Genomic DNA, 18,451 nt, shown 5'->3' with positions numbered 1-18,451 from the left:
AAGAGGATGAACTTAGTGCTTCAGGGCTTTGGACACTACTAGTACCATTTTATCACCAATCTGGATTTAAGCACAACAATTAAGAGCTAAAATCGTGAAGCCATGTCCACATTAGTCTGTGTACTAACAGAAAATGAACATATGGCAGAATTTAGAGTCAAGGAAAGCTTTTGGGTTTCCTTTTGTCAGTCGTGCTTGAATGGAAACACATGCAGATAGGTTGCTCCTCTGAAAATATTTTTAAATGCCACATTGTCACAGACAAATAAGCAGTTCAATCAGCAGCTTATCCACCGCTCTCTTACTATGAATGAACTGCAGATGGTAATCCTTCCTCTGGATTATTGTAGGGGTCTTTTATAAGCGCCTGTTGTTGTGATTTGGTGCTATATAAATACATTAAAATTGAATTAAACTGAATTTCAAAGTTCATCAGGTTGGAGGGTCTCATTAGCTTGCAGCAGATCTCCATAGCAGAGTAAAGACTGCTGCCGACAGGTGTGGTTCAATGTTGGAGTTCACCAGACTGTACGATGATAGATTAGAGATTGTACATTTATAAATTACACGGCAAGTATTTGTAAACCTTTGCCAATCTGTCCTAGAGTGATTGCAGTCGATCTGAGTTGTATGGCAATTGTTTGGAGACAGGTTGTCTTCCACTGGGCGACCTGTGCAATCGCCATGTGGTAGAAGTGGATCACCCAGAAGTTGAGGGTGTTGCACGCACAAACTATGATTGCCCATACAACCAGACCTTATATTGTTCACTTGCACTCCCCTATCAGCAGCACAGGGATGGAAAACAAATAAATTGCTTTATATGTGGAAGGGGCTTTAGATGGAAATATAAATACTGCACGTAGTGGGAAATAGCAACCCCAGCTTTGTCCCGAGGTAACGCCACGTGACCACATTTTTTTTCCTAAGAAACAAATTGTTAAGTAAAGACAGAGATACTGATAGTGTGTTTTTGTATCTTTATCAACGGTACTCAAGTATATAAAACCAACCAGCAACTCATCTTCATCGTTACTCAAAACCATTGTATTATTGAGTACGCTGTTACACAGAGCCACAACAAACTAAACTAATCTGTCGCTTGAATTGTTTTATCCATTACACTGTCTATGAATAAGAGCTGGTTTAGAGCTGCATTTAAATTGACTGAACAAGTTGTGACATAAAGCAATAACCCTTGATTAAAATCTTCTTGATGGCTTAACCGCTGTTTAAAGATACAGTATGAATGTGTGTTCCTTCGGAAAGAATGGTGGTCTACCAGTTTTTATTACAGATGCCTTTTGATTATTTAATACACTGTGGTAGCCTCTGGTGTTGAAACGTTGGTAAATGTGAATTGAGCCCTGACTGTCATTCGAGAAAGCATTACTGCTGCACAGAAATGAAAAAAGAAAAACAACCTTCTCACAGATTCCTCTAAAGGCACTCAGTATCTGGGGCAAAAAGATTTTAGCCAAGCCTTTGTAAACGCGGCCTGATTTCCCAGCAGTCTTTGCTGGGAAGCAGAAAACAGAGGCTGGTTATGAGACAGAACAATGAGACAATGTTAACAGGCATACACCGCATTCCACTCACTGTCTCAAATGGCTAAATTCACTAAATTGCCTCATTAAAAGTGTAAAAACACTTTAGACAGTGATTAAACTGACTATTGTGTTCCTGCACTCCAGCCATAAACTTTCCAGTTTGGTTTGTCTTGACGAGTCTTTGACTATAAATATTGCACTAATTTATTGCAGCCTTACAGTAAGGCGGTTTTATTTCAGCTTGTGTTCCCTGACTGCTAATATTTGTGGCAGCTACTTGTTTATGTCTTTGGAGTTCACTGGTTTCTCAGCTTTAATAAATTGTGTATTGAAACGCTTTTGGTAGACAGTTCCTGATAGCAGAACTCGATGAATTGTCTAATAAGACCAACTTGAAGTGGAGACCTTCCTCTCCAAATTGTGTATTGTGTGTGTGTGTTAGCCTGTGCGCACACATATGGGAAGGGCGTGCATGGCCACATCTCTCAAAATAGGCTCCAGTCCTCCCCTCTCTAATTAGAGACATTTAAAAAACCCAGATTTTAATTTTAGACTAGTAGTTTTTGGACCACTTATGCGCGCGCACACACACATACCCATCGAGTTAAACATACACACTTTCCATATAAATAAATCTGATAGGTCACACACTAGTACATATAAATCTGCGCTCACGCACACAGACACACACACACACACACCACAAACCACAAAGCCTAACTGCCTGGCCCTGCATGGTAACCCAAGCACAATGCAGTATACTCTATAATAAGCGGTTCAGCATATCAGATGCAGGAGCACACTCCCCACGCTAGGCCTTGAGGGACATAAGTATGATAACAAAACTGAGTAATGCAAGAAAATTATTGGCATAAATCATTAAACTCATCTATTTTGTCATATACACGAATGACAAGAATCTGTACCACTCCTTCATGTGGCTGCTCTCACCCTCTTCTCCCTGTTTGATGACTAAATTACTCAATGTGGGTCTGCAAAATGATTTCATAAAAAATATTTTTCATGCAATTACATGCAAGTGCCTTTCCATGACAGGCGGTAAATGGGGCTTGTAGCTTGGCAGCGTTCCCTGGTGGCTGCTGTGAGCCCACTGGTGGGTCAGACACAATGGGCACATTCACGTCTTGACATGCATTTGCTGTTTAAGTGCCTGTTGTGCTCAGGGGCATTTAGTCTCTCTGTTATATTTGGTGCTGCGACTTGCCTAGGACAGGCTCAGGGTGCAAGGGGCTCCCAGGACTGCTGGCTTCGGTGACTCTCTGTCTGAAAGGGTTAAGCTATTAGGAATAACCCATGCGCTGAATAGTCGGTGCGATCTGGAAGCCTCTTTTAAAGCACTTATTGTAACAAAGATGACACAACTGGCCTCCCACTCTGAGAGATCTCTCTGCTCTTATTCCTCTTCCCTCCACTTTCCTCCTCTTGTTTCTACAAAATGTGTCTGTTAGCAAGGAAGAGACTTAGAGGAGAGAGCTGCACTGCAATGGATTGCTGTAAAATATACACAATTTTAGAGTAAGCAGGCTGTATTTCAAAAATACAGTATGGTCACTTTAAATTTTACAATAAAGTGCTGCCAACCCTGCTGCCAGTATTTTACTGTAAAATTTAGTAAAAGTTAGAGTTCTGATGCAGGCTGTGAATCATAACCACACATACTGTCAGCAATCCTACAAATGAAAAATGTGAATATTTTCACAGCATAGAATAAATAATTTCCTCAGAAAAAAATAATGCAGTTCACACATACTGATGTATTTCAATATCCCCTGAATTAACATTTACATCTCCTTAAACCAACACTAAACAGAAAATCTAGAGTTACTTTAATATTTCCACTAATATAATTCCTTGCTGTTAACACACCTCACGATATGTCATTACCCAGAATTCTCAGCTGCTAATGAAGGTCTACACAGCTTATGTGCATATGTACGTGTGCAGGTGTATAAATGCTTATTATTGTCTGTCACTGCAGGTTTATTTTAAAAAAAAAATCAATTAAAATAATTAATAATGACTGCTGTTTTTAATTTTATCGCCTACATTGCGTTCCACTTAAATAAACATCAGCAGTACTTCATGGCAATTCATTCATTTAGCAAATAGCTTTTTTATAGACGCACTCTTGCATTCTGCATGCAAGAGTGGAAGCTTAATTGCTGCTTTTAGTAAAAGTCTTCCAGATTGGCTTTCTCACATATCACAGCGCTGAATGTATAAATGGCAGTCCGCTTTAATTACTGCTCTAAGTTTGTCCAGACAGGAATCTCATCTTAGCAAGTTGTGTTTGTTTTTGTGTGGGTGTAAAAGTATCACAGTCATCACAGTCTGTCACTGAAACATTTTCTAAAAGTTTACGGCTCATCTCTCATGACACATCAGATGATGTTATCCTTTCTCACTGGCGTGCCCGCAGCTGAAAGGATCATTTTGATTCTCCTGGTTTGGGAGCTTAAATTGCAGTGTAATCCACTGCATGCTTCCATCAATTTTTTTAAACTGCTTATTTGGTTCAGGGTTGCTGGGGTGCTGGAGCCTATCCCAGCTGACAGTGGGCGAGGGGTGGGGTACAACCTCTACAAGTCGCCAGCCCGTCACAGTAGCAGTGTAATGTAGATGGGTAATGGCGTCTGATTCATTAGAGCCCACGTTTGGATGGAGTAAGTGGGATTGGGAAGCTAAATTAGGTAATGCAGTTTCTAATCCATCTTTTGGTGTAACCGCAGTATTTTGTTGATCCACGGCGTCTGTCTGCATTACTCTGAGGGATATGTGTGTGATGTATATATGAAGAGAAGTGCTGCCATGTCCACTTAGTTCTCCTGTGTGAATGGCACATATTCTTGAAATGCACCTTTGGCTTGAAAAAGCTGCTCAAATGGAAAGCAAAAGGGGAAAATGCAGTAAAATAAATCAGCGCTGGTTTTGCATAAACTGTGCTCAGCTGTGAGACACGAATGAAAGAGCTCACACAAAGCTGGGCTCTTGTAATGTAGAAGTGGATAATTGCACCACTTTCAGCAGAGTTCAGCTCCCTCACGGTTAAATTCTTATTAAATTTTATTTATGTGACACAGACCAGCATGTGCATTATCAGATCGGCTAATTAAACCAGACTTAATTCAGTAATGATGCTCTGAGACTCTCATTTACAGTTACTCTCATTATCTGGCTCCCATTGGTCTCTGAATTACCACCGGAGTTTTGCCACGTTACCAATCTGTTTCAAGGGTTCTTGTCTTTCACCCCGTGTGTGGTCCTCAAGCGTAAGAGACCAATCCAAAGTTAATTGATGTTTACACAATGGTGCTTTGGGTTGTTTTTACTCTTTATTACGCTGAACCAGAGCACCTCCCTCTCTTTTGGCCTCGGAGTGCTAGATCGATCGCATCTTTCAAGCGCTCCCGTTGTTTCATCATTGATGAGACTGCTGCAGCTTCAGGTGTTGTAAAGACTGGATCTGCTCAAGAAGAATGAATCTGTAGTCAGCATGAAAGAAAACAATACTATTATTCACAGAACGTGAAGTGTACTACATACATAATGAGCTCTAGGAGCTTAGCCTGGAGATGAATTCTTATTAAATATAAATCCTTGCTTAAGACTCTTTTTCTGCTTGTGGTTTGCTGTAGAAGCCTGCAGCTACACAGAGCTCACTGTCTGAGTCCAGCATGCCTAAATATTTAGGAGCCAATTGAAATCGGGGCTTTTTACTTAAGCACTGCTCATTTATGTTCGGAACTACATGCCAAACCAGGCTAGAGCGTTTCCTGTGTATCCTTCCCCACCCAAAAAAATAAAGAAAAAAGTTTAAAGTGCTTTTGGCAAAGAAGCAGGATGAGAGGATGAAGGTGCGATGATACTGACACCAAAAAGCAAACAGGACATCCTGTTGTGTTTGAGTTGACAACATTCTTGCTGTGGTTGGGACAGAAAATAGAGGGATGTATCTTTTTTTTATCGCCTGTGTTCAACCAAACGACGGCCCAAAATCAGCTTTAGAAAGTATACAGAATACAGAAGACAAAGGTGCGTAAGCACCCGCCCACATCAGGCCTTATCCTCCAGGCTCAGGGCAGCTATGTAGTGAGACAGCTATGTAGTTAAGAGTTGGGGGGGAATGGAAGTAAATCAAATACGATTTGCGACGTGCTGTCATTGCTCCCGTGTGGCCCTCAAAGGCTTTGTGGGATTAGTAAGCAAATTGAGCAAACCAACAAAGTGAGTGGCATGATGCAGGGAGGAGCTGCTGTGGTCTACTAGACAAGATGCTTTGTATAGTTCCACTTTTATTTACACACCATCATGCAGCATAAGAAGCCTGATCTAACACGGAGCTGTGGCAATGGAAGCTAAAAAGTCAAGTGTGATTCGATGTGTAAATTTACACATTTTTTGCCACTGAACTTCTGGAGAGAAGGTTTTTGCAGGTAGGGGATTTTTCGTTTTTACAACATGTTAAAGATTTAAAGAATAAGTAATTTGACATTTCTAAAGATGTAATGTTTACAGAAATTTACTTGAGAATCGAGCTCACTTATAAAAAGTTGTTTTTATTAAGAATATTAGTTTACTTGATCTCTTTGGGGATAAGTTTGCGAAAAACCAAGAATGAATCCGTATGTGTTTTTATGTTTTATATTATAGAAAACCGTGAAGTCAAGTTGTTATACATGTGGTGTTTGGGTTGATTTTGCTTGCCATGTTTAACCCCTCTGCTGAGTGAGAACTGCTAGAAGAGAAGCTGGTGACTCGGTTTGATCTGGTGCTTTTCATATGACCTCTTTCTTTTTGATCCTAATGTAAATGAATTATTCGAAATGGTTAAACAAGATCCCTGGGGCCTGACATGTGGCCCTGCTTTCTCTCTCTTTCTCTTTTTCCCTTGGTTGCATGAATTAGATGGATTCAATTAGCCCATCTAATTTAGGCCTCTGTGCTCTGAAAGGGTTAAGTGAATGAAAGATACCATACCGTAGTCTGGACTGAGTTAGCGCACTGACGTGCCATGCGAATAGGTCTTGAAAACAGAAGAAGATTAAATCAATCTGCCATCTGATCTGTCACTTACAGACAGATCTGGCAGAAATGTGCAGTTAAGCCTCAGTAGCAATAGTGTGCTGAGCAGACATTAGGCCTCCTAGTAGAAGCTGCTTATCTTCTTTGTTTGTAAAGCTCTGTTAACCTACAGTGATGAAGCGATGGACCCTCGTTTGCCTCAGCTGTCACCTGTGTCCGGACCCTGCTCCGTCTGTCTGATGGCTTTCCAGGAAGTGCTCTCTCTGCAACCCCTGACCTCTCAAACCGGGTTCTGAATAAACAGCTAATTGGCTGGGTTTCCTGTTTAGCCTGATGGGAGCGCTGACTATTTCTGTCTGTTTACAGAGTTCTGCTTCTCTCTCTCTTTCTCAGAGTTGTACTCTTTGTATTGTTTATGAAAGAACAATACCCTCCACTACAACTGTGCTCCAAACATCAGGCTTTGGGGGATTATACAGCAGTGTCTAGGCCACGCAACTCCCCTGCGTTCCTGGAAATCTGCGCCTTTTGTTGCTTATGGGTGGAATTCGGTTAGCTCATTTTGTGTGCGCTGTTTATTTGCGAAAGTCAGCTTTCAAGTTTTAGCGAGATAATTGAAATACCGTGTGTGGAATGTGTGCTGGGTTTAGACCTGAATGCAACACACAAATAAATACATCTGTGCAGGTTTGGAGAATGCATATTAACTCAGTGTGTGATTATATGAAAGGAGGTGTTTTGTTCCTGTAGGCTTGCAGCTATGTGCACATGTGGGCCTTCAGAGCACACCAGAAACAAATGTGCATTATTCCCTGACTAATAGTTTTCTGCTTAATAAGCAAAGTCCAAAAGGAACTATCTGTATCTCAGCTGTCTGTGTTGAATTAAATGGCTTGTTTCTTTGCCAGATGTGACTTTCTCCTCTCCTATCTGCACTGAATTATTCAGGCAGTTCCGGATCTTCTGTAACTTTCATCTTGGGCCTGCATCCATTTATAGGAGAGATTTTGTGCCCAAAAGTCGAGCAAGAGACCTCAAGGCCCAGGAGTCACGGGTTCAAATCCAGGCTACACCACAAGAGGATTGCTCTCGTCTAACATCCTCTCTCTGCCTTAATAATAATGATTTATTTTGAGGAGTTCAGTGGGAATTTGTGAACATGACATGTTTGTATTTTTTCCAAATCTTGGAAAGGGGGGGAAAAAAAGCTCAGATTTGGGATGACGTCAAAAACAGTGGGAGAGGCTTTACTTTCAGTATTACAGTCGTTATCATTTTTAGTGTCTTGATTGCAGCGCAGCTTGAAAATGCATTTTCTTTGCTTTTGAAATTTAGCTGATAATTGTCGCAAGATATTGGCTGAAGAGTCCACGATGTAGCTGTAGCAAAAGATGATTTACTCCCTACGTTTCCATTTTGCAATGCAGGCTTTCGACACTTTTAACTGTTACAGGAGGGAAGAAATGAGTCGGGCCAGCTCATGCTTGTATACTGAGATTGGACGATTAAATCCGGTCATTAAGCGGGCTGGAAGGCGCGGAGCTGAAGGCAGTGTTTTTATTGATGTGGCAGGAAACGGGGGGCTGTGCGCCGCTGCTGAATCTGTAAATCTAACGGACGCTTCACAGTGAGCTCCCTCTCTTAAAGCCGCACACACACAGCTTCACTCTCTCAATTAAGAACACACTTAATGTCACAAACAGCCCATTAAGAGCTGTGTGGCAGGGGCAATGATGACGTGAGACTAAAGGGTGTGTTAATGATGGCAGCCTGTCTCCAGGGTAGGGTCATGGCTGTATCCTGAGCCCACACTGAGCAGGATATAGACAGGTGTCTGAATCCGAGGTATTATAGTTTTGTATTTTCTTGTTTCAGTTTAGTTTCTATTGTTTGAAAATGTTATGATTTCATTAGTTTTGGTGTTCATTTTAGTCTTTTTAATTATTGTTGTTATATGGAGGGCATATATCAGAGTCAATATTCAGGAAAATCAGTGCAGGTAGTCCATTAAAGCCTCATTAGCTGTAATACAATTTTTACTAACAGATACTTAAACAAACAATATTTTCTCTAGATTTCTCTAATTTTAGTTAGTCTTAATTTTTTTGTTCAAAAGTCTAGTTTTTAGTTTAGTTTTGGTTAACTATAACAACCTTGGGTAGTTGGGATAGACCCCGCCCTATTGCAATCCTGATAAGGATAAGCAGAAGAGGATGGATGGATGGATGGATGGTGTTGCTCCATCATACTTGTAATTATGGTGACAGTAATGTGCAGCATATGGAGAATAAAGTGCTATCAATCCTGACCACTGGTGTTTTTGTGCACCAGTTCTCACCCAGACCTCCACTTGAACTCTTTGTGCACTATAAAAATGTCATTTTTCCTGAATTGGAAAAAATGGTGCAGTGACTGTAATTCAATACAGTAGCAGATTTGTTTCAACCATTATCTGCTACTCTCTTCTCACAAACCTTTCATGGTGTTTTAAGTAAATAAATTCTCGTGATGCATTTCTCCACCTTTCTCTGGCTAACACTCATTTATACAGGTTAGCTTTTCCTTAATCTCCTCTTTATTAATCTTCCTCTTTATTTTTGGCCATAGTTTGCAACTATTTGCATATATGTGTGCGTTACAATGAATGATAGTATGGTTAATTATGTGTCTGTATGTTCAGACATGTATACTTATCTTTAATGTGTGGCTTTTATTCAAACTATGAAGCACTGTGTGTTTTGTAAAATGTCATACAATTAAAGTTATTTTTATTAAAAAGTAACTATTTTGTTGTAGCTTTTTTTTTTTCTCTACAAAGAAGACAGTTAACTTGCTGCACTTTCCATGATCCATGCCTCAGACTAGAAATTTACCCTATCATGCTTCTACTGTTGTCCACTGTCTCACTGAGAAAAGCATATTGTCATTGAAACTAGGGGCAGAGTGTCTATGTAACTTCTATAGCAGCCATTGCCTATTGCCTATGGCCACTCTCTTAGAGCTGAGTGATTGCTATATATATTATTATATTTTTGCATTTCCCTGTCAAACAGAGCGATCTCAGCCTCACTTCCACTCTGCCCTGTAGCATTTTGCCCTGTGCACTGATAAGAGCTCCAAAGGCCAAGTGATTTGCCAGCGGAGAAAGAGCCGTGGCCTGTGCCGCCATTTGTTTGATGTGGAAAGACATCCTTTTGATCTTAAAAAATAATAACTTATAACATGATTATCAAGATTGCAACCTCTGTCTTGATGCCCTTCTGTCTTATCATTTATTTGAAACATCTTTAGGTAATGTTAATGCTAATCTCTCATGTGACTGCAGCACTGAGTGGACATTTTCTTTGGCTTTTTTCCTCCTCCTGTGTCCTTCACAGGAAACCAGTTCTCTTAGCTCTCAAACTGATTTCCAAGATAGTGTTTGTCCTAATTTATGTTTCTGTGTTTTTTTTCAACCTATTTTTAACAACCGTGTGATTTGATTTTTTTTCCATTTTTTTAATTTACAGGATACTGAGCCACAACAAAATCCGAGTTCTGAGAAACGGATCCTTCCTTGGACTTTATGCCTTGGATAAACTGTGAGTATCCTTTTCTTATCGTCCTTTATTAAATGCCGTGCTTCTGCAGATGCTCTAATGTCATGTGTATTGTTTCCACTGGATTTATGTGTGAGCTGCTTTCTGGCTTGTCTCTGTCCCGGGCCTTGTGGAGACATACAGACAGGGTATCAGAGAGATCTGAGCAGATCTGAGCAGCTATGGCCCATCTATCCGATCACGGGCTTCATTCCAGGAGGGAGGATGATACACTCAGACTGGCTATCACAGACTTATGTTGAAAACTTCACATAATTACACTTCACTCCTCCATTATCAGTAAAGCCCCACTCCACATGACAAGATAAGGGAGATCTCTGGCAGGAGCTACGTGTTGGCAGCTTTGCCTGTGGCTTGCAGACAGTCTGGCCCTCTTTAGCGGCATCATAATCTCTCTATGAATGGGGTGTGAGACAAGTGAGAGATGAAATATTTTCTTAGGAATTTGAGGCGACGCACAGCGCCACTGGTGACAAACGGGAAAGGAACTATAGTTGGAACTGCCAGTGGTGACACATGGCTATAATTGCACGGCCTGTAAGACGATCCACCACCTTGGTCCAGACCACGATATTACGAAAACACATACAACCCTGTTTTCAAAAGAGCTGGGTTGCTTTGTGTATTGTAAATAAAAACAGATTGTAATCATTTTAAATAATTGAAATGACATATTCAATTGATAAAAGTACAAAGACCAAACATAAAATGTGTTTTTTGCTTTTTGGAAAAGAAATGTATATATCCATTTCAAACTTGTTGCCAGTAACATATTTGGAAAAACAAAAAGAAAGAAAAAGTTTGGCCGTCAGTATGTTTACAGCTGTTGGCTTGAATCTTCTTTTAATAGCGTTGTGTAAGTGTTTAGGAAACTGAGGAGGCCAACTGTTGTACATTAAGAAGCTAAATGTTTTCCCATACTTGCTTGACATGCAGGGCCTCCTTAGCTGTATGTTTCATTTCACAGTGTACCAAATGTTTCCAGCGGCTGACGGGTCTGGACTGCAGGCGGGCCAGTTAAAGCCCTGAGACTTGTCCTACACAGCCATGCCGTTATAACACGTCTGTCATATTTAAGTGGGAATATAAATTGATCAAAACCTGTATGCATCGTTCAGAACAAGTTACCCAGGCTGTGCACACTGATGCACAACAGCCATGCTATTACACATGCTGGCTTTCCTTCTTCAAATTTTCAAATTTTGACTTTTCATACCACAGGGCAGAGTTTGAATGAGCTTGGGTCTACAGACGATGACAGTGTTTCTGGTAGTTATTCAAAAAAATAAATCTTATAAATCATGTTCCCCAATGAATGAAATACAAACAGGATGGTTGAAGTTAAATTAATTAGCACCTACAGGCTACTGTGCCAAGCTCCCTGAATACTCTGATATTCTCATATTGTCCTTGAATCTACTGTATGTTTCACAACAAAGCCATTTTGGGGTTTTTTTCCACAGTGTGCTGTTTTACAGGGCATCCCAGTAAAGCTTTATGGCATATAACAACACATATGTTGCAGCTTCACTTCACAAACTTGGATGCTGTAGTCTGGCAGACAGGCTTATATTGTTGGCGAGGGGGCTGGTGGGTATGTTGCAAAGATATTAGTTCCACATGGCACTTCGAGCTGCCACCCATGAAGCTAACGAGTTTCTCAAAAACGTTGAAAGAAAGAAAAATATGGTAATTTGTTGCAGTTGTTAGCTTGTTAGTACCTACCACTGGAGTTCAGAGCAGATGTGCCAGTCGAGAACAAAAGCTATATTTGCTCAAATTGATGCTTTTTTTTTTCTAAAGTCTGGCATGAGAACACCATGGGTGAATAGTTTCAAGGCCAAGTTGTCAGTTTGCACCTCAGCAGTCTTGCACCGAGGACGCTGATAAAGCTGTTGACAGGAAGATCCTGAGGCTAATGCTACTTGTGTAGTAATGTATAGTAAATTAAAGCCTGATCTGTGGCTCAAAATGAGCCAATGTTGCTTATTTTTGTTAGTGTGGACAAGCCTTCTTGTAGCGCCATAGGGTCGGTGGGTCGGGTAACCTGAGCTCTCCCATGTACCTGGAGCAGTGATAAAAAACTAGCAGGAGGCAGCAGAGTGGAGGTTTAACTGAAAGAGCTTGGGAGAAAGACAAAAAACAGGCAGACCAACTCCTGGTTGTGCTCCACAGTGGGAGATGCAGGCGTCTGGCTGAGCACGAAATGTAAATCACACAGGCCTCATTTCACTCCTCCGCCTCCACCTCTGCTGGCTCGCTGACACACAGTGGTGGAGGTCCGCTCACTCACTCAGTCACTCACTCCGACATCTTCAACCTTTAATTGAGCCTCGGGCAGCTTATAATTACATCTGAGCTCATGGGAAATTTGCTGTCTGTTGTGAAAAATGCCACACTGATGGAAGGGTTTGCAGGGATGAATTCAGATATGAGCTTAGAGTGTGAGTTTTGTCTGCGCTTGTGAGATTTTGGTTTTGTTGTGTCTCCTCAGTCCACCACGGCTCTTCAGGTCTCCTCATTGTTTCCAGTATGGCGTCAACATGTGCTTGTCATTTGGAGCAGTAGTGAACAGTTACTCATATTATGTGGCCAGCGGTGTAATCAAAGGCCAGCCCACTGGGGCTGAGTAAACACACATCAGGGAATTACACTGCATCTCTTCCCCTACGTGACAAGGATAAACACAGTCTGCGCCCCCTAACTGCACACACACACACACACACACACACACACACACACACACACACACACACACACACACACACATTGGGACACATGTTGTTGTGAAACACACACACACACACATTCTCATTTTGATATCTTAGTGAGGACATCAAATTGATATAATGCTTTCACTGGCCCAGAGGTGTCCAACTCCAGGCCTCAAGGGCCGGTGTCCAGCAGGTTTTAGATATCACCCTGGGTCAACACACCTGAATCAAATAATTAGTTCATTACCAGGCTTCTGGAGAACTTCAAGACATGTTGAGGAGGTACTTTAGCCATTTAAATCAGCTGTGTTGGATCAAGGACACGTCTAAAACCTGCAGGACACCAACCCTTAAGGCCCAGAGTTGGAAACCTCTGCCCTAGCCGCTTACCCTACCCCTAACTAATCAAAATGAATGCCTAACCCTAACCCATAGCCTAAACCTAACCATAACCTAATTGTAACCGTGACACTAAATCCACATTTTAAGTCTCAAAAATGCCTTCAATCTCGTGAGGACAGGCACTTTTGTCCTCATAAGTGACTGTTGGTCCCCACAAGTATAGTAACATTCCAATTTTTGGTCCCCACAAAGATGTCTAAACAGGTACACACACACTCGCACACACACACACACATACGCACACTCTCACTCTTGGCTCATCTCTGCTGTGACTTCAGTGTATACAGTAACCCTTGAGTGTGCTTCCTAGTATGGGCACCCTCTCTTCTGGCCCAGTCTAACAGGTCTCAGCAGACACACACTCACTTCCACACGCTCACAGCATACTTCTATTCAGAGCTGAATGCAGTCTGATCTGCTGTTATTAAACGGAGAATTCAGCTCCGGAGTAGAACACCCTCCTCCAGGCCTGGACAAGGCCGTGCAGCAATCTACACAGTTAGCCCTTTCATTGGGACAAACCTCCTCAAAGCCACTATTGCCTTCATAACCTGCCAAGCCACCCAAGTGCAGAGGAGCAATTTAGGATTGTTTGTTTTTTGCCCTCTTACTAGACTACTGTGTTTTTGTAGGTCTTTTAAACAGGCTTGCCATCCAATGGCTACATTTGGATCTTGGAATACTTCATTTCTTTCCAGCTCTTTGGATGAACACACTGGTTAAATCATACCTCGCCTCTGTGGCGGTGGTTGCTATGCGCAAAATAAGTCACTTTCATACACACCGTCAGACCTCTGCTCGTGTACTCGCGCACCTTTTGAGTACCTCTACCTCTATGCACACCCTTTCTGATGGAAGTTTTCACTGGCAACCCCACTAATGAGCCGGGACCTTTATGAGTTGTGGACAGATCCCAGCAGCCTGTCCTGCACTGATTTGAGGCAAGGTAATGAGAATAATGAGCAACGAGGGCCGAGGCAGTCTGGCTCCTTTCCAAATGGGCCCCACTGCACCATGGGACACAGGACAGGCAGGCAGGGCACAAGGGGCCCTCATTACTAAGGCCTGTTACCCTACAGCGAGAGAAGGAGCAGGGAGGGAGAGCAGAGGGCAACGATGATGATGGATGAGGGAGCAGCAGGGTGTTTGTAGTGGACAGGTCTGAAAGGCAGGAGTGAGGCTTGTGGTCAGGAGGCTCTAGGTGTTGGCAGCGTGGCTGTTTTTGTCAACAAGAGAGGCTGAGATGATCTCTACAGTGGGAATCTTTTAAACACTGCGCTTCTTTGGACTCATTGGAGTAAGCACAGAAAACATCACATAAGATAACCAAACACTTCTTGTTGACTCATTTCAGCTTAGTTTAAGTGTAGAAAATAAGGAGGTGCTCGAGATTTATGCTGATAACGCAACAAAATTAAGGGAAGCCTGAAATTAAACCTTGGGCTGGAACACTGTTTCTTAAAAATGTCTGCATGAGAAAAAATGCACAGTTATAGTGTTATGATTATGTGCAGGCCTAGGCCAATTCATATATGTTTGGCTTGATAGTATCTGTTCCGCAAAAGCAGAGGCAGACCATTCATTCACTCTTTGCCTGAAATCTCTCCGAAACCAACCTTGAAATCGCCTCTGCCATTCTGAGCGGTAGGGGTTAGGACGGAGTCCAACTTAAACAACTTTACCATCTGACATGAGGGACGCGGAGCCAAGATGGCTAAAGATGGTATGGTGGTGAGAGAGAGGGAAAGGGTAGATGAAGAAGGGAGAGGGAGGGAGCGAGGGTGAGAAAGAAAGCACACTCCTGCAGTTTGTCTTGTATAAATCTGAGGCCGTTTTCCTTAGCAGGAGATTTCCACACAAGCTGAGCAAATTACCTTGATGAGTGGGAACAAAGAAGAGGTGTGCCACACTGTAACACTTAAAAACAGTGGCGAATGTGTAGGCATGGCGAGATGGCAAGGAGCCCCTCTGTCTAGACTGGCCTGACTAAAAGAAAGGCTCAGATTGTACCAGCCCACTCTGGAGAGAGCTAAGGACAGCTGCTGTGATTGCACAGGGGAGTCTTGTTTCCCCCTTCACAGAAAAATGAACATTTGTTTTGGTGCATTTTTCCCGCACATGCCACCGGTTGGCTCCCGGTTAGGCAACAGTCACCTAATGAGAGTGCATGACCCATTAAGGGGTGGAGTGGGTGAGGAAGGGGTTAAGCGTGGTGGAGAGTGGAAACAGAAAGGGGGTGCTGCCGGAGTTGATAGACTCCAGATGTGTCTTTCAGATAAACTGGAGGAACGGGGTGTGTTTGTATTGCAAGCTTAGCCCAGTCATGGCTCTGGGGGTTTATTGAAACAGCGAGCAAACCCCCTCATAAGCCCATTACCAAATCATATGCTTTATATGCCAGTAACTCACTCTCACACACTCTTTCGGCAAACTCGATATGGTTTCAAGGGCATTTTCCTCAGGAGGAACTTGAGCTTTCTCTAGACCTTCTTCCCCCCCAACTTCCTTTTCTGCTTTATTTTTGCATCTCCCTTCTCCGAGCTCACTCGGGCTCTCGCTGTTCCTCCCCTTTTACACTCTCTACATGCTGCAGTCCACCTACTGGCTGAAAATTCACTCGCGGACACGAGCCACTCTTTTCATTGACAACCTGAACAAAAGGCACTTGTCCCTGCTGACTTCTCAGCTGCACATTGTTACTATATTTTTACTTAACTTTCTAATAAAGACTGAATGACCCAGATGAAATGAAAATCAAATGTTCTTAGCATTTTTTTTCACTGTATGTTCAAATCTATCCGATCTGATCTGATTTCTATTGTTTTTGATGCTTTGCATTCTGGTAGGTCTCATGAAAATCTGCCAAAAATGGGCACGGCACTCTTCTCTATGCTGCTCCTAAAGCCAGACCTGGAGTCAATCACAGTCCGTGGTTTCAGAGTTTTCCTTGGCAGAATAATCTTCATCTCTTCTTGCTACAGATTATAGGAACATATAACCAAGCTAGGAAATTTTACACTTCAAATAAAAGTGTGTTGCTATTTCTGCTCATCCCACTAACAACAGTGCAGCTGGACCCACGGTTTATGTTATGGTCAGTCATGGGCAGAGCTGCGGGCCTCGTGTTTTTGAACCATAGTACGGTCCTGGTGCTTGTTGTCCGAAATTGTAAGGAAATATTTTAAACATGTGTCGTGCGGCAGCGCTACTGACAGAAAATCATAGAAAAGGTGTATTATGTGCGTAAAGTTTCTTGGCTGTGCTAGAATAAATGCTTTCCAGATGGCAAATAGCTGATCAGGTATATCCAATCTGAGAGGAACCAGAAAAAATTAAATAAATAATCTAGGGAAGGGGCAGCAAAGCAGGAAATTAGTAGAAAAACAAGAGCTCAGCAGATCCTGGTTTCCTGTTTTAGGGGGAAAGCAAGAGCACGTTGGGGTCGGTAGTTACAGAGCCCCATTGTGAGCAAGTGTGTTGTGGAGCAGGGGGGTGGGGTGTACGGGGACCATACGCAGGACCGTATTTTTTTCTTATTACTGAATCCTTTAACCCACCTGCCCCTCCCGACAAAGGAAAGCTACCTAGTTTAAAAAAAGAGAGAGAGAGAGAAAGGAAACTGTAAAAATAAACGAGCAAGGGCCTCTGTTAGACCCGCCAACCAGACAGGAAATGACACGCGGCACAAAAATGGTCTCCGCTGACCTCTTTCAGGAACCAAGGTGGCAGTTAACACCCCCCCTGCTTTTTTTCCATCATACCTTCAGACATGTTTGTTTCTGTCTTCGTGCTTTTTCCTTTATTGAGTCGCATACAGAGAAAACTACAATTAAAGTATAGAAATCACACCGCAATCCACTGACTTGCCATTAAAAAAAAAACCTAAAAAAAACCCTCCAGCAACAGGAAATTCTTGATTCCAGTCTGGTGATAATGAGTGGCCATTCCCCCGGCTTCAGTCATTTTCCCAGCTCCCTCCAGGGTTAGAGCCTAAACAATGTCAGCACTCCAGTTGCTGCTGCTGTGCTCCTGATAATGGAGCACTCCATGTCTGGAGCACTTTACAGACCATGTCTTCATTATTACCCTCTCGCTGCCCTACAAGCACGTCGCTCCTCTCCAGTCTGCATGGGGCCCAGGTGCTCATCCCCTGTATCCAACAGAGCAATGACTCTTCAGAATGGCAGAGGACCAGTCCCATTGATCAGGAGGAGTTTTGGGGAGGGGGCATTCTCAATGGCAGCCTCTGGTGTTAGGCCCAGCGGCGGCAGACAATGGCCCCTTTTGGATTTGGGAGCGAGCTTGAGTTTGTCACCATCTAATCATACGTGCCACATGTAGCGTAGGGAATAAAGCACTGCACTCAGAAGGTTGAAAAGCATAACTCAAAAAGAAAGGCCGTAGTGACCGTAACAATGTGTCGCCATCAATAAGCTCATCGAGCTTTTGGAAGAAATACATGCTGCTCCTGAGGAGGATGTTGAAAAACTAAAATAATAGCTACAATCTAAACTTTCAGGATTTTAGACAGTGATATTTTCATGGTCTGCAAGCATGAGGCTTTGAAGCATTCATTGTCTCTGCTGTTATCCTCTTCCTTGGTGACAGCTGTTTTCATCAGCGTCGAGGTCACTGAGCCGTGAAGCTGCTGTAAGATGGGGCGCTGGCTACTCCAGAGGGCACGCACACAAGTCATCGCCTGAGTGTGAAGCCTGCCACTCTATTTTCAATCTACTGTACTGAAGGTTTTAAATAGCCCTGGAAACAAATCGGACACTGTGAGCCAGTGGTGAGGGGCGGCTCCAGACATTTAGCTGGGATTGTGCCGGCGAAGTGCTTGGACAGTGCTTCAGTTCCTGTTTTCTCGGGTGTTTTCCTTCACATTTACCAGCCTGGTGATAAGAGAGGGGATCAGAGGCAGTGGTGTGTTAATAATCAGGTCAGAGCCCCTGAGCCAGACAGGAAATGCACATTGGCTGGATGCAGTTGGGATAAGATTCCTCTTGAGAAACATGAAATCAACACTGGCACAGTCACTATATAGTTCTGGCTTCATTCATTAGCTTGAATCGTACATTTTGCTCCTGTTTTTAAGATTTAAGACTTCCAAACCAGCAAATCAGAGAAAATAAAAGTACTGACT

At 42.6% G+C, this 18,451-nt stretch overlaps 1 protein-coding gene across 1 annotated transcript in view; it reads left to right on the top strand.

Moving 5' to 3' along the window:
• adgra2 (adhesion G protein-coupled receptor A2) overlaps nt 1-18,451 on the top strand; it is a 38,894-nt gene that overhangs the window by 8,386 nt on the left and 12,057 nt on the right. The window contains exon 2 of the mRNA XM_031726983.2: nt 10,103-10,174. Within this exon, the coding sequence (XP_031582843.1) occupies nt 10,103-10,174 (72 nt within the window). The remainder of the gene's footprint in view (nt 1-10,102; nt 10,175-18,451) is intronic.

This window comes from Oreochromis aureus, linkage group 12 (genome assembly GCF_013358895.1).
Source record: "Oreochromis aureus strain Israel breed Guangdong linkage group 12, ZZ_aureus, whole genome shotgun sequence".
NCBI lineage: Eukaryota > Metazoa > Chordata > Actinopteri > Cichliformes > Cichlidae > Oreochromis > Oreochromis aureus.
Note: the sequence above shows the minus strand (reverse complement) of the source record. Positions and strands in the feature narration are given on the sequence as shown.